Genomic DNA, 17,418 nt, shown 5'->3' with positions numbered 1-17,418 from the left:
ACAAGAAATCACTATACCCTACACTTGCTCTACTCTACAAGGTCTGGGATAGGGGTAAAGATATAATGGAAATAGGAGACGGCAATGAATCTACACCTATATGGTTTAATAATAAATATGCAGAGGTCTATAAATTAGAGGGATTCCGGAGTTGGGTGGATAAAGGAATATATACGATATAAAACATATTGTCTGAAGGGATACTTAAGTGCTTTGATCAATTTTGGTTGACAAATAAACAATTGTATAAATATCTATAGTTTCGGCATTCATTTAATGCACAATCAAGATGGACGCCCTTTTGGGTAGAAAATAATACTTTTGTTAAGTTGGTATTAGAGAAGGGAAATACTAAGGGTCGTATTTCTGATATTTACTGAGTCCTTCTTGATAATTATTTTAAAAAATTTCCTTCTGCAGCTAGACAAAAATGGATGGAGATATAGGTTCAATTTCTGAGGATTAGTGTTGAGCGAGTATGTTCTGTCCGAGTATTTATAGCTGCTCGGTGATATGGTTGAATCGCTCCCATGTGCATGATTTGCGACTGTTTGACAGCTTTATTACATGTGAGGAATGTGTAAGAAATAGACATTCCTCCCATGTAACAAAACTGTCAAACAGTCGCAAATCATGTACACAGGAGCGATTCAACCATATCACCGAGTAGCTATAAATACTCGGAGCTCGGCCCGAGCATACTCGGCGAAAGGGTTAATAGAACATACTCGCTCAACACTACTGAGGATCAATGGAGAGCGGTATTAGAACTGGTTCCCCAATTATCTTTACATGAGGCTCAGAGATTTCCCCAGATCATATTAATACACAGGAAATATAAGACGCCTAGATTCCTATGTAACATAGGATACCGGACTGACGCTGAATGTCCAAGATGTAACATGGATGCTGCGGCCTATTACATCCGCTATGGGAATGCCGGGAGTTAGGTAAATACTGGAAAGGAGTTCTGTCTATTATAAAGAGGGTATATAAAATAGATATTCAACCAGACCCCACAAAATGCCTATTAGGTATATTAGAAGATGATATGGAATTTGACCCAATTTCAATAGGGATTTCACGTATTTTATTTCAAGCTAGGAAACATATTGCATCCAAATGGATTAACCCCTCACCTCCAGAAATTAGTGAACTCAAAAATAGGATAAATAATATTATCAGATTAGAAAAAGGGGTATATAAAAAACAAAACTGAATGAATACATTTGAGAAAATATGGGGCTTATGGTTGGATACACCGGGAATGTCATCAAGGGGGTTATTGTTGGAGAGACAATGACTTATGGGAGAAGGGTATTGGCGAGGTCTAATGTTTCATTGTAATGTACAGTATATTGGAATTCCTTAAATGTGGTATGGGTAATATAGCACACCTATATGTGTATAGGATTATAATGTTTATTACAATATTATGGTTTTATAAGAAATTTCAAGAACGTAGAATGTTAATTGTAAGATATAGTCACTGCAAGTTATCAGACGGTAATGGGCAAGCTGAAAGGATATATAGGAGAGATGCATATGTCATCCCTATGGTATGTTATTTTATTATTGTATGTACTGGTTTCTTGTTTTGTAAAAAAAAAAAAAAAAACCTAATGAAAAAAATCTCAAAAATTTATTGGATTAAAAAAAAAAAAAAAAAGATTAGAAAAAAGGCTTATCCCCTGTGTGAGTTCTCTGGTGCTTTACCAAAGCTGATTTATGGTTAAAACATTTCCCACATTCTGAACATGAAAATGGCTTCTCCCCTGTGTGAGTTCTCTTGTGTTTATTAAAATATGATTTATGGTTAAAACATTTCCCACATTCTGAACATGAAAAAGGCTTCTCCCCTGTGTGGGTTCTCTGGTGGTTTTCAAGATTGATTTTACGATTAAAACATTTCCCACATTCTGAACATGAAAAAGGCTTCTCCCCTGTGTGGGTTCTCTGGTGTTTATTAAGATGTGATTTATGGTTAAAACATTTCCCACATTCTAAACATGAAAAAGGCTTCTCCCCTGTGTGGGTTCTCTGGTGTTTATTAAGATGTGATTTATGGTTAAAACATTTCCCACATTCTAAACATGAAAAAGGCTTCTCCTCTGTGTGAGTTCTTTGGTGATTAACAAGATTTGATTTCTGGGTAAAACATTTCCCACATTCTGAACAGGAAAAAGGCTTCTCCCCTGTGTGAGTTCTCTGATGCTTAATCAAAACTGATTTTTGGTTAAAACATTTCCCACATTCTGAACAAGAAAAAGGCTTCTCCCCTGTGTGGGTTCTTTGGTGACTAACAAGATCTGATTTAAGGTTAAAACATTTCCCACATTCTGAACATGAAAAAGGCTTCTCCCCTGTGTGGGTTCTCTGGTGACGAACAAGATCTGATTTAATGTTACAACATTTCCCACATTCTGAACATGAAAAAGGCTTCTCCCCTGTGTGGGTTCTCTGGTGGATATTAAGAGGTGTTTTCCGGTTGAAACATTTCCCACATTCTGAACATGAAAAAGGCTTCTCGCCCTTGTGGGTTCTCTGGTGATTAACAAAAACTGATTTCTGGTTAAAACATTTTCCACGTTTGGAATAAAAAAATCTATTCTCCGCTGTGTGAATGTTTTGATGTTTAAGAATAGACTTTTTGAGGGTAAAACTGTTTCCATTTTCTGAATGTGAAAATGACTTCTTTCCTTTAGGAGAAGTTTGTTTTTTAATGCTTATTTTATTTTGATTTTCCTTAGTAGTCGGTAATGAATCAGAAGATAGGACCTGTTTCATAGAAGAAGTAATGGTATTCACTTCAATTGTATCCTGTGGGATCTCAAGGTCATCCAATTTAAAGATCTCCTGTCCATCTGATCTTCTGGTACAGTCATCTGCCAAGAAAAAAAAACAATTATTAATTTTGAATAAAATATCCTTGAAAGTGATATTTTTTAACATTTCTACTTAAAATGTCTAAACAATCAGATCCCTGGGCTACATGCTAATCCAGGGAAATGAAGAAATACATGCTCAAGTTTAAAAATCAATTTTATTAGACACAAATCTAAAAAATAGAGGATTTTAAATATTCCTCTATTTTTTAGATTTTTGCCTAATAAAATTGATTATTAAACTTGAGCATATATTTCTTCATTTTCCTGGACTAGCATGTAGCCCAGGGATGTGTTTGTTTAGATTAATTTAGAAGTGGTATGCAATCTTTATTTATTTTTCTATGGGATTCTTGTGTTAATTGTACTTAAAATGTCTGTAGAAATGGGAAGTTATTGACAGAATGACAGTTCACAGTCTAATAGAAAACCTCATAGGATGAACCAGTAGAGCGTGGTGTCCAACTGTTTGCTTATTCTGTCTCCAAAATATGGAATAAGAAGCCATCAAAAAATGTTATGTAGGCAAAAATGATACCAATAAAAACTTCTACTCATCTCACAAAAAACAAGCTCCCACTCAAGTCAAGGATTCCACATTATTAGATTCTCAAAGGCTCTTTAGAATCAACATGGCTTCCATAAACCAATCCAGCAAAATCCGCTCTCCCGAAGTCAAATCCCCCCTCGCTTCTGCGTCCAAACAACATTTAGCATCCATGTATTTGGCAATACTATAGTGAGAGGAACCCACTTAATTTAAGGTGTGTGTCTCCTGGAGCTCAATCTGGGCACTATGCGATTGGTAAAAAATGGCCAATGTGCAATTTTTTCTCTCCAACATCCATTGAGTGCTAATGTTCAGAAAGTGCCTATGGAGTCAAAATAATCAAAACTCCTATAGATTAATTCACTGAGAGTTATAATTTCCTAAATGAAGTCACTTTATGGGGATTTCTACTGCTTTGGTTTTCTGACATTTTGTCATATTACGGCTTCTGCAAATGGTGTGTCCCATCTCCTCTGGGATCTTCTCCTGCGAAGTATGCTTCAGTCACCAGGAGCCGCCTTATTCATCCTGCAGGCGGTGCTGGTGATGGAGGAGACGTCAGAACCAGAAGCTCTGGGCGGCGCAGGCTCTGTCCAGCCATTAGGATTCGGGTGCCTGTGACCTGTTGAATCATCCTGTCTGGCAATATGGGTGTGTGTGCTGTCCAGCTGAAGTAATCTACTTCAGCTAATTGGAAAACACCACACCCTACTAAAGCTGGAAGCATATTGCCGGAAGCTGCCAGATACAGCCTTGTTCTCCTCTGGTTCAGTCCTCTGTCCTCAGCTCCCGGCTTGTGTATTTGTTTCCTGTTGTGATCCCGGTCCGTTTACTGACTACTCTTGTGTCTTCTGATTTTGTATTTTCTCTGCCCTCCTGTTCTGACCCGGCTATCTGACTATTCTTCTTGCCATCTCACACCACAGAACATCAGGTAACACCATGGCCCAAGCCTAGGGGTCTCTGTGTAAGTCCAGATCCATGTAGAGGGGTTAAATGGTGATGAGCAAGACAATCCCTGGGATCTAGAAAATGGAGTAGATAGCGCCAAGCCTGTTCGTGGTAGCCATCTTTTTAGATGTCAGGTGACCATGAACAGTGTCCCCAATATATTGTGTCTGTAAACTATTCCAGCAAGATCTGCATTCATATAGCTAAATGTTGCTCCTTCCCTTCTTAACCTGCCATGTGTCCAGACAGTAGTGTACAACCGTATATAGGGGATCGTCAGATTCAAGAGAAGTTGGAATATTATTTGTAAGGTCCATTTGTTTCCTATTATCATTTGTGAAGAATCTCAAAGTTATCACCTCACCACATAAAGTGACACACGTCAGATCTGAAAAATGAGACCTGATTAACAACACAAAACTGGCTGCGGGAAGGGATTAAATCAGAATATTTTGGGCACCAACTACTGTAGTCAAAAACTGTGACTATAGACAATAACACATCTACTGAAATGATCAAACTCAACAGTCTCCATCAGTAATAAATGAGTAACTAGTGGTGAAACCTCTCTGGGGTAATTAGAGTATGGGGCTCGGTGGCTCTTGGCAATCTAAACTATTATAAGGGACAATATTTTCTGTCAGATGAGTTTCAAGAAGAAATATTAGACATTCAAAGAGAACTTTTTATAATAGTGCAGAGATGAGGTGTCTTAAATTTAGCCCTCGGGCATTGGGAAGACGTAATGGAGACCTTCTTTTAAAGACTACCAGGGAGTTACAGAGACACATAAGTGAGTCAGGCCGATCCCACCACAATAAAGGTATTATACAGAATGAACCTGGAAAAAAATACAGAATAAAAGATATGTTACATCCCCAATAACAACGTATGTATGAGGGGAGAGCTCCAACACTAAACCGAACTTGCACTCATATATGGTGGACCATTGGAGCTACTATAACTCCTGAGCAGAAGAGTAGAGAAAGTATTAGCGCCCCCATTTCAGGAGAGATTGTGCAGTAATCTGAATTCTTTAGGATTGAAAACATAACGAAATTTATGACGTGGAGTGAATCCATGAAACCAGGGCTGGAGCCAACACATCTCCTGCAGGGGTGAATAAATGTATATTACAGCCATCAGCCACGCACAGCTTAGAGATATATCATGGCACAGGTGTAATGTTTTCTGTATAGTTTATCACAATCCTGTTTGAAGTTAGATTTAAAATAAATTTTAAAGTTTAGATAAAAGGAAACTCTGCTGTTATTGCATCATTACCCTCCGCTTTCTCTTACAGGCCCATCATATTTTTCTTCAAGTGATTTTCTCACTTGTCAGCACATTCTACATACGCTGACATTTGGCTTTGTAGTTTACAGATCTGGGCAGGTAACGGTCAGCGTCTACTAATCCCAGGGGCTAGGTGGATTCTCCAGATTGTAAATTCTACAGAAAAGGTCTTTCACAATTCACAAAATCATTTGAACATTTTCAGATGGAGGTGAATGTTATGCTCCAGGGGCAAAATGGTGACCACACGATTGTGATACAGCCGGACTACCGAACTGATAAAGAAGCCACAGCCGGGGACTGAGAAGAATCTGTGACTTCTCAGCATTTAGTGGTTACTACTCACCTGGGTAGTCATATGTAGGAATCTCCTCTTTACACCACTCATCACTCCTCATATATGTCTCTGTAGTATTAATATGGGTCAGATCTTCACCCTGAAACAAATATTATAAAAGTCAAAGACAGATGGAGAAGTCCCATCTATGATCAGCTGTAATCCTGCCATCTCCACCGTTCTCATTACACAAATATAAAACATAATAATGGTGGATAAAACAAGACTGAATACAAAACCTTTACAGCTGTCTACACATCATAGGGGAGATCTCATGACACCTTCTCTCCATCTACCTGATGATCCTGAGGAACATTGGGGTCTTCTTGTTTACAGTCCTGTGGAAGAAGAGGACGGGGACATCTCTCTGGTGTTGTCCTCTTACTGGACAGATCTGGAGGAAACACATACAGGGATTGAATTCATTCTTTACATACAGATAATTATAGGCCGTGTGTATTTAGTCCTGTCTATTACCTGGTGATGTGAGGGGCTGGGGAACCTCCATCATGACGTCCTTGTACAGATCTTTGTGTCCTTCTAAATACTCCCACTCCTCCATGGAGAAATATACAGCAACATCCTGACACCTTATAGGAACCTGACACATACAATGATACCGTCATCCCCCGATCCCTTTATAGCGTTACTGTATAATGTCCCAGCATTCCCAGCAGCGTCACCTCTCCAGTCAGCAACTCAATCATCTTGTAGGCGAGTTCTAGGATCTTTTGGTCATTCATGTTCTCATGTACCAGGTGATGAGGTGGAGGCCCTGTGATTGGGCTCAGGGGTCTTCCCCATCCCTCAGACACAGGGGCCTGACAGCGCTCACTAGAGGTCTTCTTCACTACTGTGTAATCCTGGTTATGGAGAGACACATTAATAAATCTCACTCCAGATATTTCCAGAGTCCTCACCTCTCCAGATCTGTCCATCTGTTATTCCCATAGATAAGAATGATGTAATGTGACGTCATCAGAATCTCTCACCTCTCCAGTAAGCCGGAAGAGGATCTCTAGGGTGAGGTGTAATAACCTCTCCGCCATCTTGTCTCTGTCCATATCCACGTTTGATGGATAAATCAGGAAAACTCTCTTATATAGAAGATCTTCACTGAGAGGATCTGATATTGTAGAGATCTGAATGAGAAGAAGATAAGTAGATGTAACATCATAAAAATCCTGGGTAATAATACAATTACTGGAGATAATAAGAGAAAAATATGAGATTTATTATTTTACAGTATTTAGTTTTCTTCTTTACATCTACTAATAAAACCTATATATTTTAGGCCACAGACAACAAGCAGTTTCTTCCTCGGAGTCGGCAGCTGAATACGTTTCTCATAGACTCATCTTCCATAAAGCTAATTCTCATCTAATTTACCGACACTACAATCGGCATTAGCAATACTGTAGGAGATATTCATTACACGTGACAGGAGAAATAACTACTTCACGATGAGGACGGCATTAGGCTTTCCTGTACTGCAAGAAAAACACCAGAAATAAAGCAGATATTAAAATGTTTCAAAAGAAAATTGGTACCAACAATTCTTGTAAAAAGAAAAAAACATGAAAAAAGAAATTTTCTTATTTTTAATACGTTAAACATTTAAGAAAAACAAAAAACCTCTTTTGGGCACCAGAACATAGATGTACACCGCAGGGATGGCACAGATGCGGCTGCAACAAAATCCCTGACAGTTTAACCACTTGCTGCTGACAATTACAAACATGGCATCTAAGAAGGTTTGGTAGAGTTTTGCTGAATGTCCCTCCTCCCCCAAGGTCTTGATAATATGGGGCTTCCTAGTTAAGGCCCTGTCACACATAACGAGATCGCTAGCGAGATCATTGATACGTCACGGGTTTTGTGACGCAATAGCGACATCGCTAGCGCTCTCATTACGTGTGACAGGTAGCAACGATCAGGCCCCTGCTGTGAGATCGCTGATCGTTACAAAGCTTCCTGGACCATTCCTGGGTCGTTGAGCTCCCGCTGGGCAGTGTGCATCGCTGTATTTGACACCTTATCAATGACCTCGTTAGCAATTCAGAACTGAGACACTTAGGCGTGCATAAATTAGACTTTTCCGCGCCCCTCGTCCCCGATTGGTGGTCGCTACAGCGTTCTCATTAAAGAAGGCAACAGGATAGCGATTCCGTCCTTTGTTTCTGACCTCGTGCTTGATTGCAGATCCTAGCAGAGTTCTCCGGGCTGTTAATATCCGTTCATTGGACTAGTGCTGATTTTTGCGGATCATTGTAGCGTTCTCCAGCTGTCACTCCGCTTTGAAGAAATCAGGCATCTTTAGCAAGGTAGGTATTGTTTGAGGTCTCAAATGAGTTTCCATTTTTAATTCATTTATAGGACATTTACCAATTATCTGCTATCATTGTTCTTCAGGGAGGGAGGGCTTGGCTTCTATCTGTATATATATGCTTTTGAATGGACAGATATTTTAGGGGTCTCATGCACACGCACCCACACAGCACGTTTTCTGTCACGCTCACTAACGGAATGGAACATGGTTTTCCATGATATTTTTTATATACAGTTTCAATACTTGTGTTAATTGTTTTGTTGAAAGTGTTCTCATCTTTTCATGTTATGTTTGCAGTTTGCACATCATGGACGACGGGCAGTGTGCTATTGTGGTTGCTGCATTGCTGGTTGAGGAAGCTCGGCGTCAAGATGAGGCACGAGAGCTACAGAGGCGTTCCAAACTAAAGCGTCGCATGTGGACCAGAGAGTGGCTGCAGAAGAGGTCTGAATTGTCCCACATGCAACTTGTAAGAGAGCTTCAGGAGAAGAATCCTCATGATTTTAGCAACTATCTGAGGATGTCAGAGGAATCATTTAAAGAGTTACTGGAACGAGTTACGCCACGTATTCAACGGAAGGATACAGCGATGCGTGCTGCCATTCCGGCAGATGAAAGATTGGCAGTCACACTGAGATTCCTGGCCACCGGACGCTCACTCCAAGACTTGCATTTTTCTGCAGCCATTTCAAGGCCCATGCTCAGCGTTCTAATTCCGGAGACATGTAATGCGATTTACCACAGTCTACGTAGTTACATACAGTTTCCCAACACGGAGGAGGAATGGAAAAAGATTGCCTCTGATTTTGAGCAGCTGTGGCAGTTCCCGAACTGTGGTGGGGCTTTGGACGGGAAACATGTCCGAATCACTCAGCCACCAAATAGCGGATCCTATTTTTATAATTATAAGGGCTATTTCAGCATCATCATGATGGCCCTTGTTAACGCCAATTACGAATTTATAAATGTAGATGTTGGCATGAACGGCAGGGTTTCTGATGGTGGTGTTTTAGAGCACACACTTTTTGGAGAGCGAATGGACAACTGTGACCTACACTTGCCTCCCAACTCAGAGACTACAGGTAACCTTAATTTTGTTTTTGTCGGCGATGAAGCCTTCCCACTTCATCCCAATCTTATTAAACCGTTCCCCTAAAAAAGTCTTACCCAGGAAAGAAGAATTTTCAATTATCGTTTGTCAAGGGCACGTCGTGTTGTAGAAAATACCTTCGGTATCATGGCCAACCGCTTCAGAGTTTTTCATACGCCAATTAACATGAAGCTTACATCAATAGACGGTGTTGTTTTGGCCTGTTGCACGCTTCACAACTTTCTGCGTCGACGTGATGCAATTACGTACTGTCCGGCTCGCTTCGTGGACTCTGTGGACCTAGCCAATGGGGAAGTGGAGCTCAGTGAATGGCGTGCAAACGATCCTGCAATTGCAGGCCTTCAACCAGTGGGACATGGCAGAAACACCCATGATGCGAAGATCTGCCGCGACAACTACTGCCAGTATTTTAACGGTCCTGGTGCTGTTCCTTGGCAGCATCAGAACCTATAGTGGGCAGCTACTCATGTTTCTACACTACTGACATTTCTGTACAGATGTGTCTAATAAACTGTGTGTTCTACTATGCAAAAGCTTTGTTTCTCATTCTTTCAGTAGTAGCAGTAGTCACCGCAGTAAGCAGTCCATATATATACAGTACAGACCAAACGTTTGGACACACCTTCTCATTTAAAGATTTTTCTGTATTTTCATGACTTTGAAAATTGTACATTCACACTGAAGGCATCAAAGCTATGAATTAACACATGTGGAATTATATACTTAACAAAAAAGTGTGAAACAACTGAAAATATGTCTTATATTCTAGGTTCTTCAAAGTAACCACCTTTTGCATGGATGACTGCTTTGCACACTCTTGGCATTCTCTTGATGAGCTTCAAGAGGTAGTCACCGGAAATGGTCTTCTAACAATCTTGAAGGAGTTCCCAGAAATGCTTAGCACTTGTTGGCTCTGTTGCCTTCACTCTGCGGTCCAGCTCACCCCAAACCATATCGATTGGGTTCAGGACTGGAGACTATGGAGGCCAGGTCATCTGGCGTAGCACCCCATCACTCTCCTTCTTGGTCAAATAGCCCTTACACAGCCTGGAGGTGTGTTTCGGGTCATTGTACTGTTGAAAAATAAATGATGGTCCAACTAAAAGCAAACCGGATGGAATAGCATGCCGCTGCAAGATGCTGTGGTCGCCATGCTGGTTCAGTATGGCTTCAATTTTGAATAAATCCCCAACAGTGTCACCAGCAAAGCACCCCCACACCATCACACCTCCTCCTCCATGCTTCACGGTGGGAACCAGGCATGTAGAGTCCATCCGTTCCCCTTTTCTGCTTCGCACAAAGACACGGTGGTTGGAACTAAAGATCTCAAATTTGGACTCATCAGACCAAAGCACAGATTTCCACTGGTCTAATGTCCTTCCTTGTGTTCTTTAGCCCAAACAAGTCTCTTCTGCTTGTTGCTTGTCCTTAGCAGTGGTTTCCTAGCAGCTATTTTACCATGAAGGCCTGCTGCACAAAGTCTCCTCTTAACAGTTGTTGTAGAGATGTGTCTGCTGCTAGAACTCTGTGTGGCATTGACCTGGTCTCTAATCTGAACTGCTATTAACCTGTGATTTCTGAGGCTGGTGACTCGGATAAACTTATCCTCAGAAGCAGAGGTGACTCTTGGTCTTCCTTTCCTGGGGCGGTCCTCATGTGAGCCAGTTTCTTTGTAGCGCTTAATGGTTTTTGCAACTGCACTTGGGGACACATTCAAAGTTTGCCCAATTGTTCGCACTGACTGACCTTCATTTCTTATGTAGTAAGTTCTTAAGTAATGATGGCCACTCATTTTTCTTTACTTAGAATTTGTATTATGACAAGAAAAAAGCAGCTAATAGTCTATTCAATATGACTATCAGCTGTGTATCCACCTGACTTCTGCACAACACAACTGATGGTCCCAACCCCATTTATAAGGAAAGAAAACCCACTTATTAAACCTTACAGGACACACCTGTGAAGTGAAAACCATTTCCGGTGACTACCTCTTGAAGCTCATCAAGAGAATGCCAAGAGTGTGCAAAGCAGTCATCAAAGCAAAAGGTGGCTACTTTGAAGAACCTAGAATATAAGACATATTTTCAGTTGTTTCACACTTTTTTGTTAAGTATATAATTCCATATGTGTTAATTCATAGTTTTGATGCCTTCAGTGTGAATGTACAATTTTCAAAGTCATGAAAATACAGAAAAATCTTTAAACGAGAAGGTGTGTCCAAACTTTTGGTCTGTACTGTATATACATATGTATACACATGCGTATACAGATACATACATACACGCATATACATTCGTGTACTCGTATGTAAACAGATTCATCCATGTACTCATACATATTTTTAAGTACATAAATATATACACACACACTCATATACACATACGTATACAGGTAACTATATATACACATACATACTCTCAAACATACAGATATGCATACACATAAATGGCCATTTACATCTCTATATATATATTCATATAAATATATGGACATCCATACATCTGTACAGGAACAATGCACACACCAGTGTTCCCATCTGACTGGAGATCCAGTAGCGATCCCGTCTGGTGGGTGATCTTGTGTTAAAAGAAGGCCGCCCAATCAGAACGCAGTAGCGTTCACCAATCGGAGATGAGGGGGCGCGGAAAAGTAATTTTATGCACGCCTTTGTGACACAGTACAGTCCCTATCAAGGTGTGGATTGTTGAAATAGCTGCTGTGTGAAAGCGTCCCAACGACCACCGAGATCGTTAGTTAGATCGCTGGGGCGGCCGAAATCATTGGGAAGTTCTGCATGTTTGACAGCTCCCCAGCGATCATGAAACGAATCTCCAGCGATCCCAAAACCGTGACCTACTAACGATCTCGCTAGCGATCTCGTTATGTGTGACAGGGCCTTTTGTGACACAGTACAATTCCTATCAAGGTGTGGATCGTTGAAATAGCTGCTGTGTGAAAGCGCCCCAACGACCACCAAGATCGTTAGTTAGATCGCTGGGGCCGCCAAAATCGTTGGCAAGTTCTGCATGTTTGACGGCTCCCCAACGATCACGATAAGACTCTCCAGCGATCTCAAAACCGTGACGTAGTAACGATCTCGCTAGCGATCTCGTTATGTGTGACAGGGCCTTTACTACGATATATAAATGCCTAATAATGGTGCCTGGGCCTGTAATGTACAAAAGTCTATTAGGCCGGGCCAGAGGCAGTGTTCCATAAGTTACTTTTTAACCCCTTAAGCCCCGGAGCATTTTCCGTTTTTGCATTTTCGTTTTTTGCTCCCCTTGTTCCCAGAGCCATAGCGTTTTTATTTTTTGGTCAATATGACCATGTGAGGGCTTATTTTTTGCGGAACGAGTTGTACTTTTCAACGCCATTACTAGTTTTACCATATCCTGTACGGGAAAACGGGAAAAAAATTCCAAGTGCGGTAAAATTGCAAAAAAAGTGCAATACCACAGTTGTTTTTTATTTATTTTTTTTATCACGTTCACTGAATGCTAAAACTGACCTGCCATTCTTATTCTACAGGTCATTACAAGTTCATAGACACCAAACATGTATAGGTTCTTTTATATTTAAGTGGTGAAAAAAAAATCCAAAATTTGGTAAAAAAAAAAAAAAGGCGCCATTTTCCGAGACCTGTAGCGTCTCCATTTTTTGTGATCTGGGGCTGGGTGAGGGCTTATTTTTTGCGCGCCGGGCTGACATTTTTATTGATAACATTTTGGGGTAGATCCGATGTTTTGATCACCCGTTATTGCATTTTATTGCAATTTTGCGGCGACCAAAAAAACGTAATTCTGGCGTAATTCTGGAATTTTTTTCTCGTTACGCCATTTACCGATCGGATTAATTCTTTTTTTATATTGATAGATCGGGCAATTCTGAACGGGTTTTTTTTATATTTTATTTTGAATGGGGCGAAAGGGGGGTGATTTAAACTTTTATATTTTTTTTATATTTTTAAAAACTTTTTTTTTTTTTACTTTTTGCTTACTTCAATAGTCTCCATAGGAGACTAGAAGCAGCAACTGTCCGATCGGCTCTGCTACATACAGGGGACGAGCAGGTCCGGTCCTGTGCTATGAGCGCCGACCACTAGGTGGCGCTCATAGCGACCAGATCATGACAACCACAGGCGTCTGCTGCAGACCCTGGGTTGTCATGCCCACTCATTGGTGACCCACGATCACGTGACGGGGTCGCCGGTGGGCGGGGCTTAGGACGCGCTTCCAGGAAGCGCGCGTTAAATGCCTCTGTCGGAGATTGACAGCGGCATTTAACATGTTAACAGCCGCGGGTGGATCGCGATTCCACCCGGGGCTGTTGCGGGCACATGTCAGCTGTAAGAATCAGCTGACATGTGCTCAGTTCAGTGAGGGCTCAGCGCAGCAGCCCTCACTGAACGGGGGGTACGCAAATGTGCGTACTAATACGGCAAGGGTAGTTAAGGGATTAAAGCCCCCAGACACATTAGACTAAAGCTGCATGAAAGTTGGCTGACTATATAATGTATTTGGGGGCCTCCTAACAGATGATGTCAGGGCAGAGAAGGATCTGGCATCCTGAATTTCATAGGCTAATCCGTTTGTTCTTCCTGTAGATAATCCTCTGCTAGAGGAGTCTGGAGGCGACCCTCATACAGACCACAGGAAAGCTGGAATATTTGTGTGTATGGGGGGAGTCAGGAGAGATAGCCGTCTGCCAAATGACCGTTCAGCCAACACTTATCTCATGTGTACGGGCCGTTAGTATTACACTGACAAGCAGTGATGATACACAGCACTACAGTAGTACAGAGCATGATCTGAGCAATCAGTGGCTTGTATGTTGTATGATGGCACTAATGAGAGTTGTTTAAAAAACGTTTTAAAAAAAGTTTAACATGAAAAAAAAAAAAATCAGTTTTAGCAACAACAGACTCACTGCACAATATTGGTTGAGTCACGTCCATAACAACAGTGGAGTAGACTGAAATCACAGATCCCAATATAAAATAAAAATATAACCATATATACATAACCCGGACCAGATGGTATGGAGATGAATGAGGGAGACCAAAGTCCAAAAATAAACTTTACTTTACAAGAACTTGATATACATCAGATAGCAGGCACAACACTTCATGGATGCTTCTTCTGTATTATGCAGAGTCAAGAACCGGTTACACGTGTCGGTACTTAACTTTTGTTACAAGCTAAAACAGTCCAGCAAATCATTATAAGTAGGCCAAACATCCCCTGTGGGGACCATACAGGTAACCTCAGCTCCCAGTTGATTTACGAGTACAGTTTATAAGACGCAATATATACAGGGTGGGCCATTTATATGGATACACTTGAATTAAATGGCAATGGTTGGTGATATCAACTTCCTGTTCATGGCACATTGGTATATAGGAGGGGGGAAACGTTTCCAGATGGGTGGTGACCATGGTGGCCAATTTGAATCCGACTTTATTTTTTTTTAATGGGAAGAGGGTCATGTGACACATCAAACTTATTGAGAATTTCATAAGAAAAACAATGGTGAGCTTGCTTTTAACATAACTTTATTCTTTCATGAGTTTTTTACAAGTTTATGACCACTAATAAAATGTGTTCAAAGTGCTGCCCATTGTGTTGGATTGTCAATGCAACCCTCTTCTCCCACTCTTGACACACACACACCGATAGCAACACCACAGAAGAAATGCTAGCACAGGCTTCCAGTATTCGTTGTTTCAGATGTTGTACATCTCGTATCTTGATGGTATGTGGTGTGGTATATGGGGTACAAATGTTAGGGTGAACACTTTGGTATGTTCACTAGTTTCCTGCTCCTGGCCTAATAAATATGATCAAGTGCATGCACGAAAGAATAACATCAGACACCCACACAGTCGGATGTAAGCTCTCCTTGATCAGCTATGGCACAGCTCCAAGTGTCTTTATTGAACCCGAACATAGACTTATATAAACACTGTATGTGGGCTCGGTTAGCCCAGAATGTGAGTAACCAGCTGTATTGATTGGTTAGTCCAGGGGGGCGTGGTCCATGAGGTCATCAGGGGGCGTGATCCATGAGGTCATCAGGAGGCGTGATCCATGAGGTCATCAGGGGGGCGTGATCCATGAGGTCATCTGGGTGGCGTAGTCCATGCGATGTGGCGCTCTGTGGTTGATTACTCCTTCTATAGAATGCAGCTTTCTCCCATGGTGTGATGAAACAGGAAATGGCCGCCATCTTTTGATCTATACAACCTTATGTAAGGTGAAATAATACACTTTGTGGGTCTTTCCTCTCAAACTCCTATGTCTGGAGGTTAATTAAGTATTTGAGCCTATGGCTCTCCTCAACAGTCCCCCCTAAATACTTTATTAACCTTTTGTCCCTACTGTGGTTCCCTCACCCATCAGTGCGCGATCACCCCTCTTGCTTGGGTGATTGCGACCTGTTGTGCTCCTACAAATAAGTATAGAATGGCACAACACACAAAGTAGAGGATATGTAACATTATGGAGAAGGTTCTGATGGAGGCATAAACTTATTGCAGTGGGAGGCGTGTATCCACGTCGGTCTTCCTTCAACTTTGACTGAAGTAGGAGTGGTCAGGAGCACTTGGTAGGGACCCTCAAATCTCAACTCCAGGGATGTCTTTCTGGTGAACTTCTTTACCAGCACGTAGTCACCAGGTTGGAAAGTGTGAGCACCTTCACTAAAATCTGTATCTGGAATGGATGATAAAACTCGAGCATGTGTTAGTGACAATTCTTTAGTAAGGGCGATGACATAATTTACAAGAGTATCACTTCCTAAGGCTAGCTGTTGTGGAAAATATTGACCCAACCTTGGAGGCCCCCCAAAAAGAATCTCCTATGGTGTAAGTTTAGTGGGACCCCTCGGAGTATTTCTGACTAAATATAGGGCAATGGGCAAAATGTCTGTCCAAGGAAGTTTGACCTCCTGACTGGCTTTCAATATTTTGTTTTTCAAGGTGCCATTTAGCCTTTCTACTTTACCACTGCTCTGGGGGTGATAAGGAGTATGTAAACCCAAATCGGCCCCTACCAATGTCCATAGTTCCTTAGTCAGTGCTGCAGTGAATGCGGGTCCTTGGTCACTCTCAACTACCTCTGGGATTCCATATCTGCACACTACCTCAGGTCATGAGTCTCTTAACAGTCACTCTGGCAGTCTTGTTGGTTGCTGGATAGGCTTCAGGCCATCCCGAGAACATGTCAGTCACTACCAGTACATACTCGTACTTCCCTACTTTTGGCATTTGAATATGATCGATTTGAATTCTTTGAAAGGGATAGAGTGGTTTAGCTAAATATTTCTGAGTAACTTTCTGAGGCAGTGCTGGACTGCATGTTGCACACCCAAAGCAGGACTTGCAATATTTTTGGGTGACAGTAGAAATTCCAGGTGCCATATAGGTCTTCCAAATCAAGTCATTCATCTGATTCTTGCCTCTATGGGTGATACCGTTTGCCCATTCTGTCACCGAGGGGTACAGATTACGAGGTAGACAGATCTTTTTGTTCTTCCTCCAGACTCCATCTTCATCCTTTTTTAGCTCCTGCTTCTTGCCAAGACTTATTTTCATCATCCGTTGTCTTGCCTTGATGTAAATAGATAAATTTCATAAGAGGGCTTTGAGGCCCTTCTTCAGTGTCTTGGAGACACGTATTCCGCTGGTTTCTCTTTTCTAAATGAATCCTTGTCATGTGTAACCATGGCATATCCCATATGGAATCTTCCTGTTTCATCTGCATATCTGAAACCATTGGTGAAGAACGTCAGGTCAGCATGCGGGAGTGGGTCTTCAGACACATTTCTCTTGGAGGCAGCTTCTTCCTGCATCTGTTTGAGACAATCATGATCCTCTGAGTGTGTAAAGGCATCTTCATCTAGAGCATCAGTATCATCATCCACATCCCCCCTGGAAAGAGGAAGTAGCATGGACGGGTT

The 17,418-nt window shown here is 41.4% G+C and overlaps 1 protein-coding gene across 1 annotated transcript; it reads right to left on the bottom strand.

Moving 5' to 3' along the window:
- Positions 1–1,656: 1,656 nt before the first annotated feature.
- Positions 1,657–17,053, bottom strand: LOC141182891 (uncharacterized). Its single transcript, XM_073661008.1, has 3 exons — positions 17,003–17,053; positions 6,029–6,119; positions 1,657–2,885 (listed from the first exon to the last, which is right to left on the bottom strand). Exons 1-3 carry the CDS (start codon positions 17,051–17,053, stop codon positions 1,672–1,674), a joined length of 1,356 nt encoding a protein of 451 aa, XP_073517109.1. The 3' UTR covers positions 1,657–1,671.
- Positions 17,054–17,418: the final 365 nt, after the last annotated feature.

Source organism: Phyllobates terribilis, unplaced genomic scaffold (genome assembly GCF_046119375.1).
Source record: "Phyllobates terribilis strain yellow unplaced genomic scaffold, ASM4611937v1 Scaffold_36__1_contigs__length_13169755, whole genome shotgun sequence".
In the NCBI taxonomy this organism is placed as follows: domain Eukaryota; kingdom Metazoa; phylum Chordata; class Amphibia; order Anura; family Dendrobatidae; genus Phyllobates; species Phyllobates terribilis.
The sequence above is the reverse complement of the archived record's forward strand: the minus strand, read 5'-3'. Positions and strand labels throughout refer to the sequence as shown.

Bases quoted from the DNA above. Each gene is read 5' to 3' on its own strand.
- LOC141182891 (XM_073661008.1), bottom strand. From the start codon at position 17,053: ATGAAAATAAGTCTTGGCAAGAAGCAGGAGCTAAAAAAGGATGAAGAT. The intron at 6,120-17,002 runs GTCTGGAGGAAG...TATTTGTTTCAG, and splicing joins TAAAAAAGGATGAAGATGGA to GGTGAAGATCTGACCCATAT. The intron at 2,886-6,028 runs GTGAGTAGTAAC...TTTTCTTGGCAG, and splicing joins TCCTACATATGACTACCCAG to ATGACTGTACCAGAAGATCA.